The sequence below is a fragment of the Pyrgilauda ruficollis genome, unplaced genomic scaffold (assembly GCF_017590135.1).
Source record: "Pyrgilauda ruficollis isolate IOZ18807 unplaced genomic scaffold, ASM1759013v1 scaffold215, whole genome shotgun sequence".
Lineage (NCBI taxonomy): Eukaryota > Metazoa > Chordata > Aves > Passeriformes > Passeridae > Pyrgilauda > Pyrgilauda ruficollis.
The window spans coordinates 297858-323065 of record NW_024520873.1 but is presented as its reverse complement, the minus strand read 5'-3'; the positions used below and the strand labels follow the sequence as shown (position 1 = coordinate 323065).

Below are 25208 nucleotides of genomic sequence, written 5' to 3'. Positions count from 1 at the left end.
CAGGGGAGGGGGACAGAGCCAGGGGAGGGGGACAGAGCCAGGGGAGGGGGACAGAGCCAGGGGAGGGGGACAGAGCCAAGCCAGGGGACAGAGCCAAACCCGGGGGACAGAACCAGGCGAGGGGGACAGAGCCAAACCAGGGGAACAGAGCCGAACCAAGGGCGTGTCCCGCGGGCCCTGGGCGTGGCCGGGGGCGTGGCCGCGCGGTCGGGGCTAGGGCCAATGGGGCCGGGGGCGTGGCCGGGGCGTGGCCGGAGCCGCTGCCGTTGCTGCGGCGGGCGCGGAGGTGCAGTCGCCGCTTCGGCCGGGACAGGTGCGTTGGGCCCCGTTGTTTCAGCGCTGACAGGTGCGGCGGGATCTCCCTAGTTCCGCCGGGACAGGTACGTGCGGCGGGGCGGGAACACGACGCACAGGTGCGGTAGGATCCGCCGGCTGGGCCGGGACAGGTGCGGTGGGACCTCTCCCCTCCGGTTCGGCCGGGATAACAGCGCGGGGCGGGGGTTTGGACCCCCGGGACCTCTCCCCCGACCGCGGAGCCGCCCGGAGCCGGAGCCGCGCGGGGCTCGGCTGGGCCGCGGGTGAGTCCGGGCGGTGCGGGGCGAACCCGGGCCCCGGTCATCCGTGCCCGGCCCGCGGCGGGGGTCAGCGGCAGAGCGGGCCGGGGGCTCGAGGGGCCGCGCCCTCCGCTGCCCGCAGCCTCCGGCTCTCGGCGGGTTCGTGCCCGGGGCTGCAGCGCGGTGCCCGCGGGTGCCCCGTTCCTGTGGCCACCTGTAATGAATAGGCCACTTCCACCTTGGTTAGTCAGTTTTCCTTTCAGGCTCTTTCCTCATAGAGGGATTTATGTTCTGCTGTTAAACTTGTGGGTAAAGTTATTAGAGGTAGGTTTGATGTGCTGTGCTGGATTGTGTCTCAGTCACAGTCCTTCCCTAACATCTGGCACACCTCTGGCATCCCTGTCTCCCTCTCCTCTGGACTCTGTGCCACTCTCCACAGAACCTGCTTCAATTGCAGCAGGCAGAATGTTCATAGTTTTATTTAAATCTTAACATGTGTTTTCTGAAATTTCTGTGAATAAACTGCTCAGAGCAGTAAAGAAAGCCCAGAGATACTTGAACATGCCAAAACTGTAAATGAATGAGAAAGTGCTAAGAATGTGGAATGGCATAAAAATGTGGGAGTACAAGTTTCAAGGCATGTCAGAGTTCTGTTTCATGTCATTTCTAGTGACTGAGATTCTAGATAGGCTGTTTCTCTTTCCAGCTGAATGTCCCAGCAGCAGGTACTGACTTTATAAAGAGATTTTTGCCTAAACAGGCCAGATTAACTCAGTGTACCTGTGGCTTTCGTGGAGAATGGCAGGGAAACAGAAGAACTCAACAGGGAGAAGATGCAGCCCTGAGCAGGGCTGGTTGGAGATGCAGTGGGATGCTCAGGCATCCAAACCGGAGTTATTTTCCAAACAATTACATTCAGTTTTGTTTCTCAGTGTTTTTCTGAACTGTTCCTTCCGTGTGTCAATGAGCTCCTGTTCCTTGTGCCAGGGGAGCTCTGATGAATGCCCCGCTCCTGTTTCCTGGGCACAGCTGTGAAAGGCCATTTAAACTGCAGCGGGGCCTCAGGTGAGCTCCCTTTGGCTCAAGATTAGTCATAAAACAAAGTTCAACCTGTGGCATGACACAGCTCATTCAGCATTGCTCTTTAACACGGACAGAATCCTTTCTGTGGGATTTTCCAGCAGTAAATTCTATCTGTAATCTCTCTGTGTGCATTCTGAGGCTCCTGGGAATTAAGGCTAGAGGCTACGTTCTGCATCACAGAAATACTGGGTTTATTTGTGTATGCAATATGACTTTTTAAAAGTGAGAAGGTGGAAATGAGACCCTTTGGCTTTGTGGGTGGTGATTTGTGCTGTTGGCAAAGGCCAGTCAAATGCAGAGCATTCTCAGTGCAGCCTGCATGGAGGTTTACAGGGGACTTGGTGATCCAGAAAGTGTTCGAAAAGGCAGGGATTTCAGAAAGTAACCCCAGTTTGGGTTTCTCTTGCTGGTTGGAAGGGGCTCTGTGTGCCTTTCGGAGGCTGAGGTTGCAGGTAGCTGCACCTGGAAAGGCAACATTGATAAGTGGTTTCGGTGTGTTTCAACATCCCCACAAAACCATCATCGCTTGTTTGCAGTGGTAGTTCAACCTGCACGTTTGAAAACGCCACCAAAATCATTGTTTTGATAAAACCTCTTGTGTCATGGCATGCTGTTCTCTCCAGGACTTCAGAGGAATTATGGAATGTGAGAGAAAGGCCCATTCTTCCTGACTGTGTGTCCCAGTGCAGAGATGTGTTCACCTGCCACTGTTCCAGACAGGGAACAGCACTGGAGAGGCTTTTCTGTTCCCAGGGCTCCCATTCCAGCACTGGGAGCTGCCAGACTCTGCCTGTGCCTCTGAATTCTCCTGGACTGAGGTGTTGCAGAATCCACATCTCTGTCATTTCTGAGCAGGTGCATTCTGTACCTTGAGGATTTCAGAAACGTTGTCTTTTCTCCCTTTGGTTGGCTGCTTGTGCCACCTTGTGTGAAGGTGTTTGTTCGTGTGTGACCAGTTGTCAGGCAGACCTGGACTGACACTGGATCCAGAGTTCTGTGACTGTGCAAATCCGTTAAAGGAATTAATGGAAAATACAAGGAAGAGCTCAGCCTGCCTGGAGCTGGCATTGCAGGGTCAGTTCACGCCCTTGCCACAGGCATTGTGTGACATGGGAGCAGGGATAAAATAAAAGAGGAAAAAAGGAAAGGCGTTCCCTACAGGCTTTATTTTTGTCTTATCAGAGAACTCTTTAAATTAATCTCCCCTCCTTTCCTCCTCCACGAAAGAAAACTATGTAAAAAATAAATCTGATATAGTCTTGTTGGCTTCTGTGGTGAAAAGCTGGGCAAAATCTCTTCCCATTTCCAGGAGGCTGGGATGGTTTGAGCTGTTTTTTTAGGTAATTAATACTATTTAACTGATATTATGGTAACTACTGCAACAGGAGGGGCACAGCTGCCTCCATGAACACGAGACTTGTTTGAGCTCACAGAGGAAACGCTGCTGTGCTGAGAGTGAGCACAAGAGTGAATGAAAAATGTTTGTACAGTAATTACATCCTCTTAGTTTCGTAACTCAAACCCTCTTACATAAATGCCAGCACATTTGGTTTGAAACCAGAACAAGCGAGAGCACTTTGGGGCTTCCTGGAGCTCCTCTGTGTGTGTGACACAGGACTGGCACGCTGGCATCCTCTGGTCACAGCTCTGTGTCCACAGCTCCCCATTGTGCCTATGGCTTTATCAGGCCACCATCTCACTGGCATCTGCAGAGGAAATTATAACTGTTATCTGCTGCCTTTTTAAAGTCAGTTGATAGATGAGATCCTGAGGGGTTAGGATTGGTGGCACTGGGATGCTGGGAGCAAATCACTTGGTGGAACTTCTTTTCTGCTCACAGTTCCTATTGCTGACACTGTTCCTTCCTCCTGAGCAGGGATTTGGGGAGATAAGATGGAGCCTTCCCCGTTCAATAGAAGGCAATGGACCTCCCAGTCTTTGAAAATCACTGCAAAAGAGCTTTCCCTGGTCAACAAGAACAAGTCCTCGGCCCTCGCGGAGAGGTTCTCCAAGTAAGTGCTGTGGGGCTGGGGAGCACAGCTGTGTGTGTAGGTGACAGCTGGCACCTTCAGCAGGGACTGCTGCTCTCACAGTTGCTGTGCCCTGCACAGACCCCCCAACAATCCCACCCTGTGCCTCAGAGTGTTGTCCAAATGCTCCTGGAGCTCTGGCAGCCTTGGGACAGGGACCATTCCCTGAGGAGCCTTTTCAGTGCCTGACCACTCTCTGGGGGAAGAACCTTTTCTTGATATCCAGCTTAAACCTCTCCTCACTTAGGTAGAAAAGGAATATTAAGCTTCCCTTTTCTCTGAGAGATGGATAAAAGGTTAAACTCAAACCATAAATATTGTATACCCTGAGAAAGCTGAGTGGTAATAACCAATGCATTCCCTGGAAAAGCTTTTATTTCCTTAAGGAATTATATAGGCTTCAGCTGGGGTTTTCAATGGGATTTGGGGAACTGAGTCTCTGAGGCTTTTGCTTTAATAGTGTAACAAAGTTTTGGAGTATTTGGATCTTGAGTGGGCCAAACTTTATGGAATCTGCAGGAGAGGGATAATTACACAGTTCCTCTGTGGAGCTCTGGCCCAGGGAGAAGCTGTTTGCTGTCAGCACCTTAAGGTAATTTATTCACTCACTGAAGCTTGATTATAGAACCTGGTCATCTTGCTAAATGTTGATAATCCCTTGAAAAAGGCTTACTGGAAGTAATCCAAACTGCTATTCCTTAATCAAGTAGTGTCCCTCTATATAGGCAGGGTCAGTGCCTTGGAAAAACACAGTCCTGCTCTCTGGCTTTGCCACCCTGATGTCCGCAGGGAGGAGTGTGACATTTAAGTGCTGTTAATTAAATATTTGTATGTGAAAACATTTTTCTCCATTCTACATAATCGGTTTTGTCAGGTCAGAGGCACAAAAGGCAACAGCAGAGATTTGAAAAGTGCCCCATGCTGGGCTGGCTCTCAGAGCGAGGGCTGGGACTCTTCAGTCTGTTTTCCAGGTGCTACTTGACTTTCATCTGTGTTCCTCTTTGTTTCTTCTTCCAGTATCGATCCCTCTTCCCCCAGCATCACTTTCTCCTTGTGTTCAAATTTGGACCCTTTATAGTGCAGAGATGTGGGTCAGTGTGTTTGCATGGATTAAAGAGGAGCAACAGCCTGTAACACACTACTGCTGTGTCAAAAGCAGAATTGCACAGATAAGGGGAAGAGAAACACCCTTTGTCCAAGCAGACGCTGGGTTCCTTCTCTCTGAAAGGCAGAACTCTCCTTAAAATGGCAAAATTTGTCACTAATTTTCATATTTCAAAGGCCAAGTGCAATCACCTTGTGCAGAGTGGCAAGCAGTGAGGACTGTGGAGGGACTCGCAGCCAGAGGAGTGCAGATTGCTGGGAGTTCCCTACAGCTCCTTAAAGGACTTTGATTCATGATCCAGGGTGGCTTATCTCCAGAGGGCTGTGATGGCTCAGCTGCCCAGGAGGCAAATGCTGAATGGGGGCAGTTCCCAGCCCACAGAGTGAAATCCTCTGGCACTTAGGGAGATTTTCGGCATGTGCCAAGCTGGAATTTGTTCTGGTTCAGCAGCTGCTATATAAAGAGCTGAATTATTCCTGCAAGGGGGCACAGCAGACAGCTGGGTGGCGGAAACAATACAGCTATTCCAAGGTAAACTGTCTCTATTTGGGAATCAGAGTGCTTAGGGAATGAAAAGTATTAATGGGTGTTATTATTGTAAACTGGATGACTGAAAATGTGTCTGTCACTTGGCTTTGTGTTATTTGCTGCTGTTTGTCCAGCCTCTAGTTTTAGTTGATCCAGGGGGTGGGGGAAGAAAAATCTCAGCTGTCCTCAAGAGCATTCAGTATTCTGGTTAAAACTTGGGTTTTGTTTGTTTTTCACTCTCTCAAAGGTATCAGAAAGCTGCCGAAGAAGCCACTGCTGAGAAGAAGAGAAGTGTAAGTGTTTTGTATAAGTGTTTGTTTCCTTGGGAATGAGCACAGCCTGCAATCAGGATGGATCACCTGCACAAGTATTGCTATGACAGCTGATTATTGGAATATCAAAATTGCTGCTGTGTGTCCTACAGAAAACCTGGCTTAGACATAGGCTTTGCTTTTGCTTCATGCCCCATGCTTTTTCCCAGTGTGGAGGAAAGGAAAGGAAATGAAGTTTCTTGCCCAAAGCTGTGTTGAATCACCAATTCTCTCCTAAGCAAAAGGCAAAATGAGTTAACCACAAGCCAGGAATACCTATCTCCTGTTCTTAGCTGGAGGCACTTGTGTGGTGCCTCTTCCTTTCTTAACTAAATTCAAAAGTGCTTAAAAGGAGCCTCCAAGCCTCCCTGAAATCCAACATGTGTCTTTGAGAGCTGTAGGATCTTCTCTGAAGTGACTTCCAGGGCTGCAAATGCCCCTGGATGAGGCAGCACCAAACTTTTTGGCTCTGTTACAGCCCCACATTCCCTCCTGTAACCTCCATTGCACTCAGGTGCTCAGAGGTCAGGGAACCTTGGCTGACAAAGGTTGCAGGGCTTTGTCCTGCTCCTGGGGTACTTTGTGTTTTAAAGCACTGCCAGTATTTTCAGGATCTATAGGAATGTTGCTGCCTTCATTTCTCTGATGCTTGGGGAGCTGCTGTTTGGGATGTAGGTGGGATAAAATAAGCATTCTAAAAATTACTTTTCAGTCTCAAATGTTCTTCAATGCTTGTGTCTGTCAATCTTCCTGTGATCAGGGAACAGGCAAGTCTCAAGCAGGAGGGACTTGTGTTAGGAAGTGTGCTGGGATTCTGGAGGTGTTCCCACAGAAACCTGTCACACAATTCTCAATATTTCTGTTCCATTGCAACACTTCCCTTACAATTTTAATACTTTCTTTACAATACAGTCAGCAAACACACTGATTTTTTATGATTTTGAAGTGTAAGTGGATTCAAGTCAATTTGCAAAGCAACGTTCAAAATGTGACCAGAAGAGTAATAGGGTGAGAGACTTAAATCCCAATATAGCCACTAATGCCAGTTAATTCCTGTAAGCCTGGCAGCCCTGCTCCACTTGCAATGAGTTTGGAGTGGTCTCCGTAAGGGAGAGACAGGAAACATGCAGTGGTGGCAGGTATTGGGTTGGAATGGCTCAAACACGGGCTGGGCTGATGTTCTGGGGAGAGGGAAGTGCTCAGAGCAGGAGTGGGCTGGGGAGCAGCTGGATGGGAGGTGATGCTGCTCCAGGTGTTCCTTGGGGCTGAGGCAGTGCCAGTCACTCGTGTGTGTGTCCCCAGTGGTGCTTTCGGTGGGTTGAGTGAAATAGAACAAAAATCCCAGCAAGTTACTGGTTATTTTTTAAACTGGAGCAGATGGATGTTTGTTGTGAGTGCTTGGCTTGAGCTTTGGCTGTGTGGTGTAAAATCCTGGGCAGGTCTCTGGGAACTGAAGTGTTGCTGTTATCTGAGAGCAGAAACAGGTAACTCCAAGGATTTAGTGGTTTCTAAGAGCTGATTTGTAGCTTTTGGAAGGCCTTGGCAGCGTTGTGTTGTGAAGACACTGCAGCATTTGGCACACCAGCCACCTCCTATGACCGCTTGTGTCCCCGTTTCCTTGTTCTGGGACTGGAGACCCTCCTTGTGTGGATTTGAGTCCCATTTCCTTCATGTGTGCATTCGGGTCTTTTGTGTGCCATTTAACTCCTGGGGTTTGACTCCCTTTTGCCTTATAAGGCCATTCCTGTTTGCTCACTTCCTGCCTTACTCCTGACTTTTCTCTTCTCCCCCCTCCTTCCTTCCCTATCCTGGATGCTTTCTCCATGTGGCACAGCTGTAACTATTCACAGCTGGCCGGGAGCGGGGATCGCTGCTGAGCTTCCTCCTGCATGGAAAGGAAGTGTTTAGGAGAGCTGCAATTAACTCCTTGTTCTTTGCAGAACACAGAAAACCTGCCCGCTCACTTTACCAGGGGCAATCTGAGCGTGCTGAAGAAGAAGTGGGAGAATCCGGCGCTGGGAGCGGAGCCTGGGAAGGAAGCGGTGCGGAGCAGCTGCGCTGAGGTGAGGCACAAGGTCGGGACCGGCCGCTCCCCTTCGCCATCCCCGGGGGCTGGAGCTGCCCCTGGCCGGCCGCAGTGTCCCGCCGGTGACAGCACCGAGCCCCACAGCCGCTCCCGGGAGGGTGGCAGCATGGAAAACTGTGTGAGAGAGCCCCGCGAAATGGAGAAGCCCGAAGGCAGCGAGAGGTCGGAGTCTCCGGGGAGGATCGAGAAGTACAACGTGCCCCTGACCAAGCTGAAGATGATGTTCGAGAAGGGTGAAGCCCCTCAGCCCAAGGTAAGGATCTGTCCCTCCCAATCTCGGAGAAACTAAAGCTGCTGCCTCCGCGGCATCAGGAAAATCCCGGGAGGGAGTGGCTCCAGCTATTGACTCTGCAAATATTGTGTTCATTGTTTTAGTGAAAACAGAACATCGTGGTGTTAGTAACTTACTCGAGCCACGCAAGTATGTGCGTGGTGCTCGGAGTTGTGGCAGCTCGTGATTGCTCGTTGGAGTAAAGAGAATTTGCTTTTGATAGGGTTCAGTGAAGAGGGGAAAATATGGAATTTATTAAGTTTTGTAAAGTAAGTAGGGATTGTTTGTGTCTCGTGTGAAGATTACAATGAGGCATGTAAATGTGACTTGTAGAAAATGCATATGTAGGTATTTATGTATTTTTTAATATATGAAAAGTAAGGGAGTTTGAGCTCAACAATCAGGACTGTTGCAGTCGAGGTGAAACCCTAAGAAGTGAGAATTTTTGATATCTGTATCAGTATGGGTTGCACAAACTCACACACACACACATAGTGAAATACTCCCATCCTTCCCTCGCTCTTCCCTCATCTTTGTGCCTCACAAAATGTTTCTTATCATAAAAAAAAAAAAATCTCGCTGAGGGAAAGCGAAGCCGAGATGGCCAGAGCAGCTCCTGCCCTCACTAGTTTTGACTTGCAAATGCTCAGGGCTCGCATTTTTCTTCCAACTGCTCATGAAATCTGATCCCGCATGTGGACTGCAGCCGGCGTGTCCCGAGGGGAATTGCTTAACTCCAAAATGAGTTGCATATGCTGGGGACTTGCAACACAGTCCCGAGGCCTCGATGCTGCTGGATTTTCCAGTTTTCTCATAGTTTCCTCTCCTTCTGGCTTTGTTTTACTGAGAGTGGTTTTCTTGAAGTATTGACTAAAAAAAAAAAAACGCATTTTGGATAAGTTTTTTTCAATATGTAACAATTTAAGGCTCAGAGGAGCAACTCGGTGTTGTAGGGAATTTTGGGTCTGTGTGAAGTCATTTCACAACTTGAATTTTTGTAGTCTTTGTCATGGTATGAGAGCTGCCCATGACAGACCTTCCCTGAACTCTTGCTGTAGGATTAATCACTCAGAATTCCCCAGGAATTCTGCAGATGGGCTTCGAGTAACTTTATCTCAGCCTGGGGAATAAATTGTTTTGGAGCTGAGTGAATCTGAAACTGATAGTTTGTCAAGTTTAGCAATTCAAACACTGTTGAAAACCAACTAGACCCAATAAACACCATCCAGCAGGCACAAAACTGGTCAGGTTCGGTTCAAAAATCTCTATTCCAAGTTAATCTGTTACAGCAGAAGGGAAAAGGAGTGTTCTGAAGTTCAGATGTGGGGGAGAGGGGGCGTGTTTGGAATTCCATTCCTCGTTCTGGGAATTGATCTGTGATGGGAGGGTTGGGTGGGTGCAGAGCAGGGAGCTGGGTGCTGTGGGGACCCAGGTGTGGCTCAGTGAGGTGGGAGCCACGACAGCACTGCAGCTCTGCAGTTGCCTCTCCCATTTATTTCCTGTGCTTTTTCCTGAGCGAGGCTTCATGGAACCGTTCTGGTGGAAAATTCCTTTCTGTCATTGAGTCCAACTGTAAATTCAGCTGAGAGATGGCAGTTTTCCTTGGATTTTTTTGAAGTCTTGATGTGTTGGTGCTGTCAGAGCTTTGCTGGCAAAACCTGTGTGTGAACTAAGCAGCAGCACGGCTGGAGGCTCGTGGCAGTGCTGATAAATCAACTCCCATGGCTGCTGGGCAGGTCTGGGGCAAGGATCCAGGGCAGGTCTGGGGCAGGGATCCAGGTCAGAGCCTGGATTTCCTGATTCCATCTCCCACTCTAAACAAACCTGCTCTCAATTTCAGGATTATAAGTAAAATCTCATCATTTATTCATTTATTCACTCAGATCTTGCTCTGTCTTTGCAATAGACAGGAGGCAGATCTTTCATTGCATTTTCATGGAAACAAACTGCTCTAATCCCATTAGGGGCAGGCAGGGCAGCCTGGATTGGTTCAGCACTAAGCAAAGACTGGACCTGATAAAAGACCTGATGTTCAAAGGATTCCTCCTGTAAGCGATAGTGAAAGCACAGCCAGGGGGAGGAGGATCAGATCTGCAACATTTCTGAAACAGTTGTCTCCGGGCTGGTTTGTGTTTTTCCTTTAAGGCAAAACCTGGCTGTGGTGTGGAGGTGACCTCGTGGCAGGGTCATGTCTCACACAGGTGGTTTGCAATGAAATAGGTGTAACTTTGATTGGGGTTTTTACCCAACTCTGTGCCCTAGGCAAAGCTTTACCTGTGCTCACGGTGCTTCTGCACTCACCCAAGTCTGAGGACTTGGGGCTTTCCACACACGAGGAATATTTTGTATCCCTTCCAAAGCAACAGGAGCTGAGCTCTGGGAATTGTGGCCCAGCCACAGAGTGACAAATCCCTGTTGGGGCTTCACCTTCCATGAGCCAGGATCCTGCTGATTCCCTGCAGTTTGTCAGTCCATCAGTTGTAATGTGGAAATCCCTCATCTTCTCTGTTAAACATTTCTTTTCCTTTCACTCTTTTTTTTTTTTTTCCACCCCAAGATAAAACTGTTGACTTAAAACCTACACATATTTTTAGAATATCTGTAGATTTACTGAATATTTGTAGGTTTACTGAACTATGTCTGACCTCTAAAGCTTTTGCATTCTGGTTGTTGGGATTTTTACTGCGTTCTGCAGCTCGCCCGCAGAAAAGCTCTTCAGGTGAAGCTGTAACACCTGCAGATGTGAGGTGGCAAAGGGCAGGAGGAGGAGCTGGCAGGGCTCTGCAGTGCTGTCATTGGAACACTTTATCTGCTTCTGCTGATTGAACTTTTCCTGATGGCCCCTTGGACCCCAATTTCTGAGCTGCAAGAACGCCGTGGGCTCGGGGTGATGTTGAAGGGGACATTGACTGAATAATCATCTAAGAATAGTTTTCATGGAATGAGGGACCTGCAAGGCTTTACAATTGTGCAGGCACTCCCAGACCTGAGCCTATTGGTCAGTGCAAGACTTATCAGAGCTAAAGCTCTTTTCCAGTAAGAAAAGTTACCAAAGTCTTAAACCACAGAAATAGAAACTATTTCCCGTGCTAATGGAAAATGATGTTTTCCAGCTGCATTTTCCTTTCCTGGTGAAGTTGCTGTTTGTATGGAAAGCAGCCTGATTTTTTCGCAGTGATTATCTTGCACTGCAGTTCTGCAAAAATAAAACTTTGGAATTTCCTTCAGTTTGGTGACCAGCAAATAAGAAAGTCTTTGGAACTGAGGGGGAATGTGTGGCTGGAGCATCTTGCCAAACCTGCCTTTTTCTCTACATTAGCCTCAATCTGAATTTCCAACTGTGATTTAACTCTTCCTAGAGAGAGAACAAAGGTCCAGCACCTCCTAGGATTTTATAGGCTGACTTTCAGCTGTGAATACCTCCAACCTTGATGGAGTCCAGTTTAACTGTGCTCAACAACTTTTATCAAAGCTGTGGAAATTTCTTTTTGTGCTTTCTTTTGTTGAGATTTAGATGCTGGGGAGTTGGTCTCAACAAATAAGAATAAAATCTGATTGAGGCAGCCAGAGCATCTGTGTGGTACTACCAGGACACCCTGTCCAGCTCTGCAGCAGAGAGTGATTATCCTGGAGATCTGAGAATATTTATCTCTTACACTCCTGCTTAAGCTTCAGCATTATCAGATCTAATTAGGGAATTATTTGGTACTGAATGCATGAACTAGCCAAATCAAAACAAATAACTCTAGATAACTTTTATTACAATACTATTAATTCCTTTTTCTGTGGCTGAAAATGAATGCAGATTTTGGATAAGTGGCTCCTTGCATCCTTTTTCTGATTTGAAATCTTCATACAATGACCGTGACTGTTGGCTTCAACAGAAATTGCATGAAATGCAAACATCTAGACTGAAGTACAGTGGGAACGACCTAAAAATCTGATCTTTGTGGTCCTTTTAAACCAAGAGGACTTCCAAAGGGCACCGACTGACCTCTTCAAGAAAGCGTTTCCCAGGAGACAGAGGGTCAGGCACTCTGTGATCAAACTTTATATTGGTTAAATAAGATGTTACCTGCTAGACTTGTTTATTCCAGTAAAGCAGATTTGCTAGTGACACCTGTGCCTCTTAAGGGATTACCCAGAGCAATCCCTGTGTGTCCAGGCAGCTGATGGGAGGCTCTGTCCCCAGCAGGGCCCCCGGGAGCCGCGGAGGGCGGCCGTGGGCAGGAGGATTTCGGAGAACAGCCTCTCCTTGGAGGACTGCGACGCTGCCCAGGGAGAGAGGAGCCACAGCACAGCAGGTCAGGAAACATCAGCACTGGCATTTGGGGGGGGGTCGGTTTGGGTTTTGTTTAGTAGATAAATCTACTTTATACAAAACAAGAGAAATTTCCCTGGAGGTGTCCAAGGAACAGCTGGATGTGGTGCTCAGTGCTCTGGTCTGGGTGACAGGGTGGGGATCACTCAGAGGTTGGACTCGCTGGTTTTGGAGGCATTTTCTAATCTCAAGGATTCTATTAAATAACTTTTGCCTTTCCAAAGTGGAAGGAAGTCCATCAGCATCCCATTTAATTAGTGAAGCCTTGCTGGGAGTTTTAAACCATTTCACTCTTAAGCACAGGAAACCAAGGCACAGGGAATAGCCAACAAGTTAAGGAATACAGCCCGTTCTTTCCTGTGACTCAATCCTAGAACTAGTTTTAATATTCAAGGTAATTTAGGAAGCAGTGAACAGACACTCAATGTTAATTCTGCCTCCTTGCTTCAATCCTCATCCCTCCTATCATGGCCAGACACAAGGAGCTACTGTGAGCTTTGATTTAAACAAAACTATGTATTTTTATCTGTTTGGAGACCTTTTTCTAGCAAACAATTTGCAATCTTTTGGTGTTTCCACCAAAGGCTGGCACAGCTACAGCTGTTCCTTTGTGTCTCACTCCTTAGTGATACACATTGTGTCCTCACTGGCATGATCCTGGAGAGAAGGGCAATGTGTTTATTCTCCCCAAAAATTATCTTAGTGAGTGTTTGTTATTCATGTTTGTTTTTTTTTTTACCAGGGTATCTTGTAGAGACCAGTCCAGGACTCAGCCCAGACAAGGCAGAGACCAGGAAGAACCTGGACATGCCCCGTTTATCAGAGACATCAATAAAGGACAGGCTGGCCAAGTACCAGGCAGCTGTGTCCAAGCAGGGCAGTTCCTCAGGCATCATTCCCATGGTAAGTCTTGCTTTGTGTGGAAGTGAATTTTTGTCCCAGCCTGAGACTGGAAAGGAGATCTTATGGAAACCAGGCTGCTTGAGGCTAATGCCATTCTTTTTGGAAAATAACTCTGTGCCCATAGGAGTAATTTCTGATAAAGAATTGCCTTTACATACTGTAGGAAGAAATAAGTGTATTTGCATCTTCCTGGAATAATGTTGAAAATTTTCCAAGTAATTAATTGCTGGCATCCTGACTGAGGTCCTTCTGAAGCATACTTGACATTCTTTTTCTTTCTGACTGTCTGTAGCTCTTATGTTTGTTGTTTTTGTTTAAAAAAGAAAACTCAATTCCATGTTGTCCAGCAGCTCTAAGCTGTGGGAAACTGAGGCACAGTGAGATGAAGTGACTTTGGGTCGCACAGTGCACAGAACCTGGATCTCTTGGCCTGCAGCTTTGGGATCTCCAGTCAGTTTTCCTCACTTTTTACCTCCCTTCAGGATTTCTCACCACTCTCTGAATCCAATTAGACTCTTGCAGTGAGTGAACCTCTGCCTGTTTTGCAAATATTTGACCAGGAGTTGAACAATTAATGTAGTGTTACAGCTGAGGAGGTTTCAGGAATCTCAGCTTTTGTTAAAAACTGCTAAGGTATATTTGCTGGAAGTTTACAATACTTTTGCTGAAGGATGGGAACTTACATTGCTCAAGTATTGCTTTTATTAACCAGAGTAATAGATTTGAAGAGGAAAGGCCTTTTTAAGTTAGGAAGCTTGCCCTGGAAATGAGAGCCTGAAGTGCTGGTTCTCCCTCAGAGGAGAGCCTGCTTTCCAGGAGTCTTTGTGGAGAGCCAAGGGCTTCTTCTGAGCTCAAATGATTCCTGAATTTCATCTGCACATGGGTCAGATTCGCCAGCTGTGGGAGAAGGGTCAGTAAAACCTTCCCTGCATGAATGGAAAGTCCTTGCAGCCACTGCAACAAATCTAATTAGCCTAATTGCCCATTTCTGCCTCCTGTACCTTGCCTGGTCTCATTTCCTGATGCCTTTTCCAGTTTGGGGCTCAGAGTGGTGGCTGAGTAACTAAATTCTGTCCTGATGGCAAGAGATTTGCCATTTCTCCAGAGGCTCCTGTTGCAGCCCCCCGGTGCTCTTGGTTTTGTGTCAGTCCAGCCTGATGCTCTCAGGATGCCCCATTTGGGCACAATCTCTTCCCAGTTTGGCCTGGCATGAGGATGAGGGCAGTGAGATGGAGCAGACAGGGGTTCCTGAGGCCAGTGTTTGCAGTGCCACTGCTCCAACAGCAGCCCTAACCTTGGGATCTTCTTCCCTGCTGGCAAAGCAGACAGGGCTTTTTTTTGCTGTGGAAATGTGGTGTTTGTGCTGCCCTTCTCACACCTGGGCTACAAAGGAAAGCCAGAATCTCTTGGGAAAACTATTTTAGGGCATTGTGGTGTAATAAGGCCTGGATTAAAGCTGATGGACTCTTGGCTCGAGTAAGGATGAGGGACAATCAGTTCTGTGTGTTGGAAGGGGAGGGAAAGGTGCTGGACAGCAGATGCAGAGATCTAAGCATTCAAATTCCAACATTTGGTACCTCTTGGATGTGGTTGGTTTTGTGGAGTTTTGTTTCCCAGTGCAGGAAGATGCTGGTGCTGGCATGTGGCTCTTCCTCTTTCATGTCACAGAGAAGATGCCTTGTGAAAAGCACGAGGCTTCCAATGATCTTGTGTCCTGGGGCAATGGAAGAAACACGAGGTTTCACTGGATTTTATTGGTTTTAAAGTCTGACAGATCCTTCTGTGAAAGTCTTCAGTCAGTCTATCAAGAACAAAAATCTCAGGAAAACAGAGTCAGGGTTTTGACTAGAATTGAAGCAAATGTGGGATTTGCTTTTGTGTCATATTGTATTTAGCAATTACACTGTACTTTAGGCAGTGCTTGTATGGAAATACTTGTCATTCCAAGTGAAAAGTTAACATTTCTCAAAAAGGAAGATGTGGATCGAGCAGGGAATACTTAGGAGTTGATTTTAAACAGGAATTTGGAAGAAAAGGGTTGCTCAGGAAAACACTGGCATTGCCTCCTTAGAGCACAGTAAAATCCTACAGCCCAATCCTGTTCCCTCATTAGAATATGTCACTTAACAAGTGTCTGTACATTCTTATGGCCCTTCCTTCAATTATCACTCCACATACTAGGAAAACAGTTTTTAAAACATTTCAAGAAAAATAGAAAGCAAATATTTTCTTAGGGGAAAAGAACCTGTCACCTTTCCAGTGCTTTGTCCTATAGAGTGAGATTCAAGCCAGTGAGAGTGAACTCAAGAATTACAAATCTGAGCAGAAGGAGAATATGGCACCAGTTGAGGACTCCAGTTCCTGTCAGGATGGGGAGAAGGTAAGATGTCTGTGCTGGTGGAGATCAAGGGCTTCATTTTAAGTGGAACTGGCTGTGGAAGCACAGCTGATACACTGGTTCCATGTTCCACATGCCATCTGGGAACTGAACGTGAGCAGCTGATGCAGATTAGTTACGTGCTGCAAAATTCCTGTTTAAGTTGTTCTTTTTAGATTGTCTCAGAGTTAGAAGTGTCTGTGGAGGAGAATACCTAGAGAGATTTTCTGGGAGAGTTTTTCTGTCTTGGTAGGTTGTTTTATGGTGGGTTTTTTATAAACATAAAAATCCACACCAATTAAAAAAAACCCATGAGCAGTTTTGTACGACCCAAGTCAAAGGAGTTTGTCACTGTTTCTTCTGCATTTAGTGGTTAAATTTTAGGGTAACTGAGAATGGCAGTTTGGGTTTGTTCCTGGTTTTGAGCTCCAGCTATAAATTGAGACTCTGTAAACTGGACTCGAGCATTTGTTCCCTGAACTGGGGACAGCAGACGGGATAAAAGTAGCTGAATAATAATTGGGGTACTGTGTATTCCACCCAGGCTGAACACGTGGCAGCTTAATGCCAGGAGGGCTTTTAGAGCTTTTCAGCCTTCCTTGGGCAAGGGGCCAAATCTTTGCTTTCAGCTGTTCCTCAGAGACAGCTGAGCAGCTTCGTGTCTGACTGGTCGAGGCTGCTTCCTGCTCCAAGGTGAGTTAATTAAAAGAGCACCTGTTAAATCAGAATATCTCCCTGTTGTGAATGGAAGATTTGAATGAAATGTCTTGTATTCAGCTGTAATTGCAGAGTTACTTGTTGAGGTGTCCAGGTGCAATGAGAACCTGAATGGAGCATTGTTTGGGAGCCAGGATTGTCCTTTGGAAGGGAACTTGGAAATGAGCCTAATTAAAACTGCTTGTCGTTAGTGTCAGAAATGGGAATCCTCTGGCAAAAAGGAAACAAAAGACACTTCACTGTGTCATTTTTCACACTGCACCCGTGGCACATTCAGTAGCCAGACATGTGTGACTGCAGCAGCCTCAGAACACGTTCATGCTCTGCCCAGGACACTGGGGTACAGTTCTGCTTTCAGCAGACCAGAGGATGTTAATACATGTAACTTGCCTCCTCATTACCTCCTTAATTTACAAATTTCAGTTGCTTGCAATGGACTTTTCAATCATTAAGGTGAATTAGTGATGATTTGCAGTTAATCTTGTTACAGTACTTTAGTTCCTCGTTGTAGCTGCTTAAAACTATTTGATTTAATAGCAGTAGTGCCAAGTTTAATAAAGAGTTATACATCAAGAGCTTTATCTGCAGCAGGTTCTGTTCATGGTTGCATTTGATGATCTTAAAGGTCTTTTCCAAACTAAACAATGCTATGATTCTGTTTAGTATTTGAAAAAGCTTTTTTTCTTTTTTTAAATTCAGGTGTTCTTTTTCATTTTGGTTTTTTTTTTTTCCTCAAGAGCACAGTCTCTGCTGAATGTCAGAGATTGGTCAAATATTGGACTGAGCCATGAGATTTCCAGTAAATGTGCTGCTTGAGGTCAAGGGATTTGTAAGTGAGAAAACCTGGGAGGAACCTCAGCAAATCAACCAAGATTTCTGAGGGTTAATAAAGGTGTACAAGGAAAGAGAAATCTGATGTTTGTATGTGTGAAGCCTGTGAGGGTGTCTGCCTTGTAGCAAGGACTCTCTTGACACTCAGCTGGACCTTTTGTGCCTGAAAAACAACTCCTTTCCTGAACCACTCAGGTCTCTGCGTGCTCAAACTGCCTGGTGCCTTCCTGGGGCCATGACTGTTCAGATCTCAGAAGGTCAGAGGTTCTCATTTCTCATTTTCTCTTGCAGGTTTCTGTAGGTGAGAACAGCTTGTCTCTGCACTCTGGTCTGCTGGAGGATGGCCATGGTGAGCCCTATCAAATGATTAATTAATAAAAACTGTCTTGTACTAAAAATCTGTTCTGTACCTAACACTGTCTTTATAAGAATTTCTTTTATGTTTAGAAGTTCATTTGCAGCTGTAATTTTAAGACACTTATAACTCCTTTTGCCCTGATTGAACACTTTTAAGTGTAGCTCCCTCACCATTTAACTGAGACTGGTGGGTCTGGTGAGCATAAGCTGCCCACAGTTTAAAACCATTGTAATTGCCTTTTGTCCCTCCTCTGCTCCCTCAGCTGGACAGTCAGAGAGCGAGGCAGAAGCTCAGAAACCTGTCAGCCCAAAGCAGCAGAACCTTGGTGCTAAAGCAGCTGGGCAGTCGGAGGCCTCCCCGCCGAAAGCCGTGAAGGTAACGCAGCTCTTCAGTCTCACAGCCTGGGGAAGGTTAAAGCCAACTGCTGGCCCTGTTTAATACTGAAAAGCCTAAATGTGCTTAAGCATAAAGGTCTGGCAGTAACTGGATCAGTACCTGCTCTGTATCACAGTGTGATTGTGAGGGCACTTTAATTCAGGGTGGAAAAGCACCTCAAAGCAGTCAGATTTTTTCCAGAGACTGGGTGGGAGTTGCTTTGTCTCTGTTACACCCTGTGACAGAGGCTGCTTCTCTTCAGTGTGGCAGAGGGGCTCAAGCAGGGGATGGTCTCTGGGCTTGTCTGTGCTCCTGGAGATGGGCCCTGAGGTCCTGGTACTGATCTTCAGAGCCTTTAGCAAGCTGGGACTTGGCTTTGCTCCTCTTCCAGCTGTTCCCAAGGTAACTGCAACTGGTAGTAACTTTATAGTGAGGACACTGTGGTGCCTGACTCTATAAAAATCAGGTTTGGCTTTCTGAATAATGAGTCTTTGATGTTACAGTTTCCTTAGGGAGTGATAAAGCAGATGGAGAACTGTGGTTCAGGGATGTATTTGCTAATCTGATTAGACAACAAATGGCAGCACTGGACATTTTGGTCAGGCTGTACTTGCACATCACATGTGTTGTCTGAGGTTGGGATGCTGATTCCCTAGGCTGCCACACACTTCCTGGCTCACTCCTGAGGAAACAACTGGGCTTTTGTTGTTTTCCCCATCTTTGGGAGGAACTGCCCTGGGCTCAGAGACTGGGGAGATCTGGCTTCCCAGTGTGCAAGGGAGAAATGCCAGTATAGGAAATTTGAGCTGCCAGTGAGAGCTGTGTGATCCTAGTGTGTGACACAAAAGCTGCATGTCCTGGTGCTCTCTCTTGATATTATCAAAACCATTTTAGCCTTTTGCCCAGTTACTGCTTTAGATGCTGCACTGTGTGAGATAGAAGCTTCTGTTTATTCATGCAAGGTTCCTATTTGTCTCTTCCAGCTTCTGTCTCCTGTTCTTGGTTCCTAACCTCTCCTCCTGCCTTCTGCTTCCTTCCTAATGTGAGCTCAACTCTCAGCTTTCTCTCAAGTCCTTTTTATTATTATTGGGCCTCATCTTCCTCCTGTAGCTCCTACTTGTAGTATCCTGGAAAGGAATTTCTGTCTCTTCACAGCCCAAAACGCCTCTCCACAGACATAGGGCTCATTGTGTGCAAGTAAGTCCCTCTCCTTGGATGGGGACGTGATTGCAGAAGCACGTGCCAGCACTGTTGTGTCACCGAGCAAAACCAATGCCCTCGTGCAAAACTGAGATTTCAGGGAGAAAATGTTTTGATGGGCAAGCAAATTGTTGGTGCCTTGCTCCATGTGGCAAGCATGGGTGATTAGATTTTTGTTTGCGTTAGTAAATCTCATTTTTTTGAGATTTCATTTAGTGACTCGAGATGCAGAGTTTTGGTAGCACCTAGAAACTATGGATCCTTTTTCAAAAGGAATTCTAAATTTTGTTAGCGAAGCTGTAATCATCGGAACTTTAATCTACTGTAACTTCAAGCAATGCCTGGAAACCCTGAAATACATATTAAAATGGAATTAAATTGGCAGCAAACTTTATGGTTGTGACAAAGCGACTTGAGCTGGCTCCATCTTCAGCAATCTGCCCTTACATGCTGGAACTTTCATTCCTAACCATTGTTTCTAGACTGTTATAAATAAATTTCTGTGATTGTGTCTTCCTGTGACCTTCCTGCTTTTTCTTTAGCCATCAGATTTTTCCGTAAAGCTTTTTGTAAGTTTGTAGCAGGTAATTCTTTGCCAAGGAAAAGCTACACTTATGTCTGTGCAGACCCTGGAGTGGAGGCTGGGCTGCTAAATCACTTGTAATCAACATGCAGCCTCAAAATGCCAATGTTGTGTTATTTAATTTATCCTGTAAAGTGTCCTCCCCATTGGCCAGTGTTAATAGATTTCAAGAAGTAAATGGCATCCACTGACCTTTTCTCATGGACAGTGTTCCTGCTTCCTTGATGCTGTCTGAAAACAAACCTGTGATCATTGCTGCACAGCAGTGACACTCCTCAGTGCTCAAGTTCATCCTTGCACTAAACCCTCAGGAAATTCAGTAAGGACATAAGAATTTTAGCTGTTTAACCTCAAAGCTCTGCTCACTTTGAATCTTGAGCAAGTTTGGGGGGCTGTGAATCCTGAAACATGAGTGGGGTTTCTTTGGGATAGAGCTGGAATTGTTTACAAGTGAAGCCAGGAGTGTTTCCTGCTGTTGTATTGGTACTGAGACGATTTCCTCCTCTTTGAGAGAAAAGATTTAACAAAAGTGGAACATTTCAAACCATTGGGCAGCCTGTTTCCCTCCTTTCCTCTCCCACCCTGTACCTTTTGAGGCTATTTCAACTCTTCTGGTGGACAATGTCCCTGACCGTGGCAGGGGATTGGAACTAGATCATCTTCAAGGTCCTTTCCAACCCAAACCATTTCAAGATTCTCTTTCTCTGCACAATTTTTATTATTTTGGTAAGTCTCACGCTGATTGTAATCCACTGGAATGCTTCATCATTCTCCTATCAATAAAAACAGGTTGCAGGAAAGGATGAGGCAGCTTTGGGGAACAGGCTCAGTTTTAGTGCTCTCATTGTTCCTTCCCAACCATTGCTCACCATGTGATGCTTCAGCTGTGGGATACACTGGGGTGAAATTTTGGTTTCCTGTCAAGCCACAGCAATCCCATGGGCCTGTTGTAGCTTCTTACTGCCCACCAGACCCCGCTGCACCATAATTAGAGAAAGTGAACTCTGCAGTTCTTGAAAGTTCAGGAAGCCGTGCATGAACCCACGCCAAGTCCCCAGCAGTTGATGTGTTTTCCAGTTAACAAACTTTCTCTTCCTCCTGTAGAAATTCCAGTTGCCAATGAAGGAAACCTGTGTTGGATGTCAGAAGACTGTGTACCCCATGGAAAGGCTCTTTGCCAACCAGCAGGTGTTTCACATCAGCTGCTTCCGCTGTTCCTATTGCAACAGCAAACTCAGGTATGTGCACTGCTCCCTTGGCTGCCCTCTGGGAAGTGAATTTCCCTGTCACAGCTGAGGAAGGTGCTGCTGAGGCCTAGCTGAGCTGGAAGTCACCAAGTGATTTATATAGGAGAGGTAACAAGGCCTACTTCTGCCAGTGCCTGGTGCTCTTGATGCCATTAAAACTCTTAATGTAATTTTACATGGGGAAAAAATAGACTGTCCAGCTTTGTAAAGAATTGCTAGAAAGAGCTATACAAACCCTGAGGGCTGTAAGCTTGTTTTTTGAACATGTGGAAGGCAGAAATTGAATCTCTTCTGTAACACACAACTGAAGAGATGCTGGTGTTGGTGGCCCTGAGCTCTAATGGTTGACCTGTGTTTCCTGAACAGCCTCGGGACGTACGCGTCTCTGCGTGGGAACATCTACTGCAAACCTCACTTCAATCAGCTCTTCAAGTCCAAAGGCAATTATGATGAGGGCTTTGGACACAAGCAGCATAAGGAATTGTGGGCAGGTAAAACTGAATGTGAAGAATTCCCGGAGAAAACTGTCCATGGTGTGAATTCACCAGACACTCCACAAAGCCCAGGAGTAGAGGATGCCCCGATTGCAAAAGTGGGAGTTCTGGCAGCAAGTATGGAAGCAAAAGCTTCAGCTGTGCCTGAAAGGGAAGAAAGACCAGCAGAAACAAAAAAGCTCAGGATTGCCTGGCCACCTCCATCTGACCAAAGTATCCAAGGAAGTGCCTTAGATGAGGGCATCAAAGTACTCAAACCCAAGTGGCCTCCAGAAGAAGAGATTTCCAAGCCTGATGTGCAGGAGGATGTGGATCTGGATCTCAAAAAGTTAAGAAGATCTTCCTCGCTGAAGGAGCGAAGTCGCCCCTTTACAGTTGCAGCCTCATTTAGAACAATATCTGTTAAAGGTCATAAACCAGAGAATTCACCATCTCCTTCTAAGGAAGAGAGAGATACATTGAAAAGGAGTGAGGAACTGGAGAGAGAGGTTGTCATAGAGAAAAAGCAAAAGGAAAAGAAGGTGGAGCATAGGAACATCCAGAACGCTGGGGAGAAAAATGTGGAGGAAGAAGGGGAATTGTCTGGTATCAAAACAGCAGAGCAGAACATTGTAGAGAATGGCCAGATGAATGCAGACACAGATGAGGAAGAGCATGCTACAGAGGAGCCAGAAATTCCAAAGGAAGAACTTCTTGAACCAAATTCTCCTAAACATTCCAGCTTAGCCAATGTTGTGACCGCTAAGGAATCATCTCCAAACCAGAATCGCAAATCCCAAGACGTTGGTTTTTGGGAGGGTGAAGACATGGAAGATCTATCTGTGGAAGAACAGATCAAAAGGAATCGCTACTATGAAGATGATGATGATGAATAAATTGGCCTTTTACTAGAAAACTTGCTGCAAGGTGCTGGGCCTTTTGAAATGGATATTTTTAGCTTTAACAAACAGCTCTCCTGGATGAAGCGATGCTGCACTGCACATCAGCATTAAGGGAATCTACCTACAAATTATCTCATCTAGAGAACTCTGGAAGCCTGCAAATTCTTTAGGTGCATGGAACAAGTGTCTGGCTGTGGGACGGCTTCAGCAGGTAGTGTCTGTCCCCAGCATGAGAACAGAGCTGTTCTCTGTCTTATCCCTTTGAGCTTCAATAGGTATTTCACTAACCATTTTTGGAATTCCACTGTACTTGCCATGCTGGTGTGGGACAGGGCTCTGGAACACACCACCCGTACCACTCCAAATGCTACTGCAGTGCTTAGGGACCAACTTCAAAGGGACTTTCTGGCCTGCTTTAAAATGGTCACTTAATGCACTTTAATACATGGAAAGGGCACAACTGGGCTTTTTTTTTAATAATAATAAAAGCATTTCTGTGTGTAGTGTCCAACAGCTAAAGCATCCTAAACTGAGTGCAATGTGAATTTCTGTCTCAAACCTGCCTGTGATCAGCTGAGGAGTCCCTGCACAACTGGAATGGTGCCCGTTGTTGGATCATGTGTATTTCAGTGCTATCCCAGGAGCTGTGCTGGCTGCCAGGTCTCTGCAAAAGACAAGTGAACACTTTGGAGCAGCCTGCAGGGCATTACTTCTGCATTTCACACGCATTTGAAGTGGAGTTTTTTGTTTGTTTTGTTGTCATTTCTTTTTTTTTTTACTTGGAGTTCTTTGTCATCATTTTAAACTGCAGATAAGATTTTTAAGGCCTTTTGACAACTCTGAAATCCTACTTTTATCATGCTGCCATAAATATTTTCCTTAGAGCTGTGAAATTGTGCTGCATTGCAAAAATCTCTGGAATCAGTGACACTTTCCAATTGCCAGTGTTGAAGATCAGAACATTTTTAAACTTGACTTCATTTATTTTACAAATAATAAAATCTGGAATGGGGGGAGGAGGAGGCCCCTTTTTTTTATTATTAGCTTTTATTTGTACTGTATTCTCAAGAAAATTAGATCTTAACGATTCTTGAGGTGTAAAATATTCTGCTTTCTTAACAGTTCTGCTAATGACAAAACCTTCAATAAAGTTTGGGTCATTTCCATTATAACTGAAGTCTGGATTCATCTTGTTTCATAAAAAGGCAGTATTTAAAGGGTCATAGAATTGTCATGGAATCACGGAATGGTTTGGGTCAGAGCGGACCTTAAACCTCATCACATTCCACCCCCTGCCATGGCAGGGACACCTCCCACTATCCTAGGTGCTCCAAGTCCCAGCCAGCCTTGCCTTGGGCACTTCCAGGGATGAGACATCCTCTGGGAAATCCATTCCAATGACCTACCACCCTTAGAGGGAGGAATTCCTTCCCAAAATCCCCTCTAACCCTGCCCTCTGGCAGTTGAAAGCCACTGCCCCTTGTCCTGGCACTCCAGGTCTCTCTCCATCTTTCCCGCAGCTCCTTCAGGGACTGGAAGGCCACAATGAGGTCACCCCAAATCATCTCTTTTCCAGGCTGAACAATCCCAGTTCTCCCAGCCTTTCCTCACAGCAGAGTTGCTCCATCCCTCTGATCCTCCTGGTGCCTGCCCTGGACTCTCTCCTGTAGCTCCACGTCCTCCCTGTGCTGAGCCCCAGGGCTGGGGGCAGCTCTGCAGGTGGGGTCTCACCTGAGCAGGGCAGAGGGGCAGCCCCCCTTCCCCTGCTGGGGGCTCAGCCCAGGCTCAGGGGGCTCCTGGGGCATGTCCAGCACCTCAAACCCTTTTCCCCAGGGCTGCTCTCCATCTATAAAAACAGAGGGAAGAGATGGGCGAGTTCCCGGTGCTCCCACTGGAAGGCAGCCCGGGCTGGCTCTGGTGCCCCACTAGGTGACACTGTGTGTCCGTGGTTTGCTGCTCGACTCAAATGAGCAGCTTCTGCTCCCAGATTGAAGAGAGATTAGAACAGGACTGGCGAAAGGAATAAGGACAGGCAGGGAATTTTCGCTTCCATTTCTGGCTCCAGGTGGCTCTCAAGGGCAGCTGAGGACAAGTGAGGGTTTTTCTCCCTTCCTATCAGCTGCTTTTAATTTAAGCTATTGTCACTTGAGCCTGTGAGGGGTTTGGTTGGGAGAGAGTGGGATAAGAGCCAGAAGCAATGCAGTGAATATTCTGCAGCAGTACAAGGAAATGTTCATGTGTATGACATGAATATTGAGAAGGGAAAAGCCTCCTTCCTAGCTGGAAGGTGTTAGCAGTTTCACAACCTACTGCTCATTTTCCTTTCTTTTAAATGGAGAAGTAAGGCTTGCTTTGGACAGAGGAAAAACTAAAAAACCTGATGGGCAAACCCAAGCTGCTTTCTGTCACCTTTTTCTGCTCCTAACAAAATCCATTTAGTATCAGATTTCCTCAAATTGCTAAGCAACCAGAGATCTCTCTGACTGGAAATTGTGCTGTTTGAAAAGGGAGGGAAGATCATTTGTCGTGGACTTGGATTTATGGAATATGCCAACTGCTCGTTTCTAAGGAAACGCAATTGAATTTTACTGTGTCTTCCCGGTTACGTGATACTGAAGCAATACTGGCTGCACTTACCAGAGACTTTAATCAGAAAATCATTAATTCTAGTTAAATCTGAGGCATCTGTGAGTCTCTGACATACATCCAACTGAACATCTTCAAGGAGAAATTAGCACATCGGGTACTTCTAAATAAAGTCATTGATTAAAAAAAAAAAAAGGCGAATAGATCATAAATTACTCTATCCTCGAATCTATTAGTTATCATAGCATTTGAGTGCTTAATGGGCCATTTAATCTATTCTCCACTGGACAGGTGCCAAAAGAGACATTACACTAACCATGGATCGTTCGCTGCCCTGTCTTGCTGCCTTGAGGACTTTTACCAGTTA

The 25208-nt window shown here is 46.3% G+C and overlaps 1 protein-coding gene across 5 annotated transcripts; it reads left to right on the top strand.

Annotated features, from left to right (window-relative positions):
* The first annotated feature begins 256 nt into the window (after positions 1-256).
* LIMA1 (LIM domain and actin binding 1) lies at positions 257-23424 on the top strand. 5 transcript variants are annotated; one of them, XM_041468228.1, is made up of 11 exons: positions 257-380; positions 3514-3649; positions 5548-5593; positions 7552-7950; positions 12164-12272; positions 13032-13192; positions 15468-15572; positions 17409-17466; positions 17738-17850; positions 20738-20871; positions 21247-23424. In XM_041468228.1, exons 2-11 carry the CDS (start codon positions 3531-3533, stop codon positions 22247-22249), a joined length of 2247 nt encoding a protein of 748 aa, XP_041324162.1. In that variant the 5' UTR covers positions 257-380; positions 3514-3530; the 3' UTR covers positions 22250-23424. The 5 variants fall into 5 exon arrangements, with proteins under 5 accessions (XP_041324162.1, XP_041324161.1, XP_041324160.1 ...); XM_041468227.1 differs by having other exon boundaries at positions 12161-12272; XM_041468226.1 differs by having other exon boundaries at positions 12134-12272.
* Positions 23425-25208: the final 1784 nt, after the last annotated feature.

Excerpts from the sequence above, each read along its gene's own strand:
- LIMA1 (XM_041468226.1), top strand. The coding sequence starts at position 3,531 with ATGGAGCCTTCCCCGTTCAATAGAAGGCAATGGACCTCCCAGTCTTTG. Across the intron at positions 3,650-5,547 it reads CTCGCGGAGAGGTTCTCCAA|GTATCAGAAAGCTGCCGAAG; the intron begins GTAAGTGCTGTG and ends ACTCTCTCAAAG. Across the intron at positions 13,193-15,467 it reads CCTCAGGCATCATTCCCATG|AGTGAGATTCAAGCCAGTGA; the intron begins GTAAGTCTTGCT and ends TTTGTCCTATAG.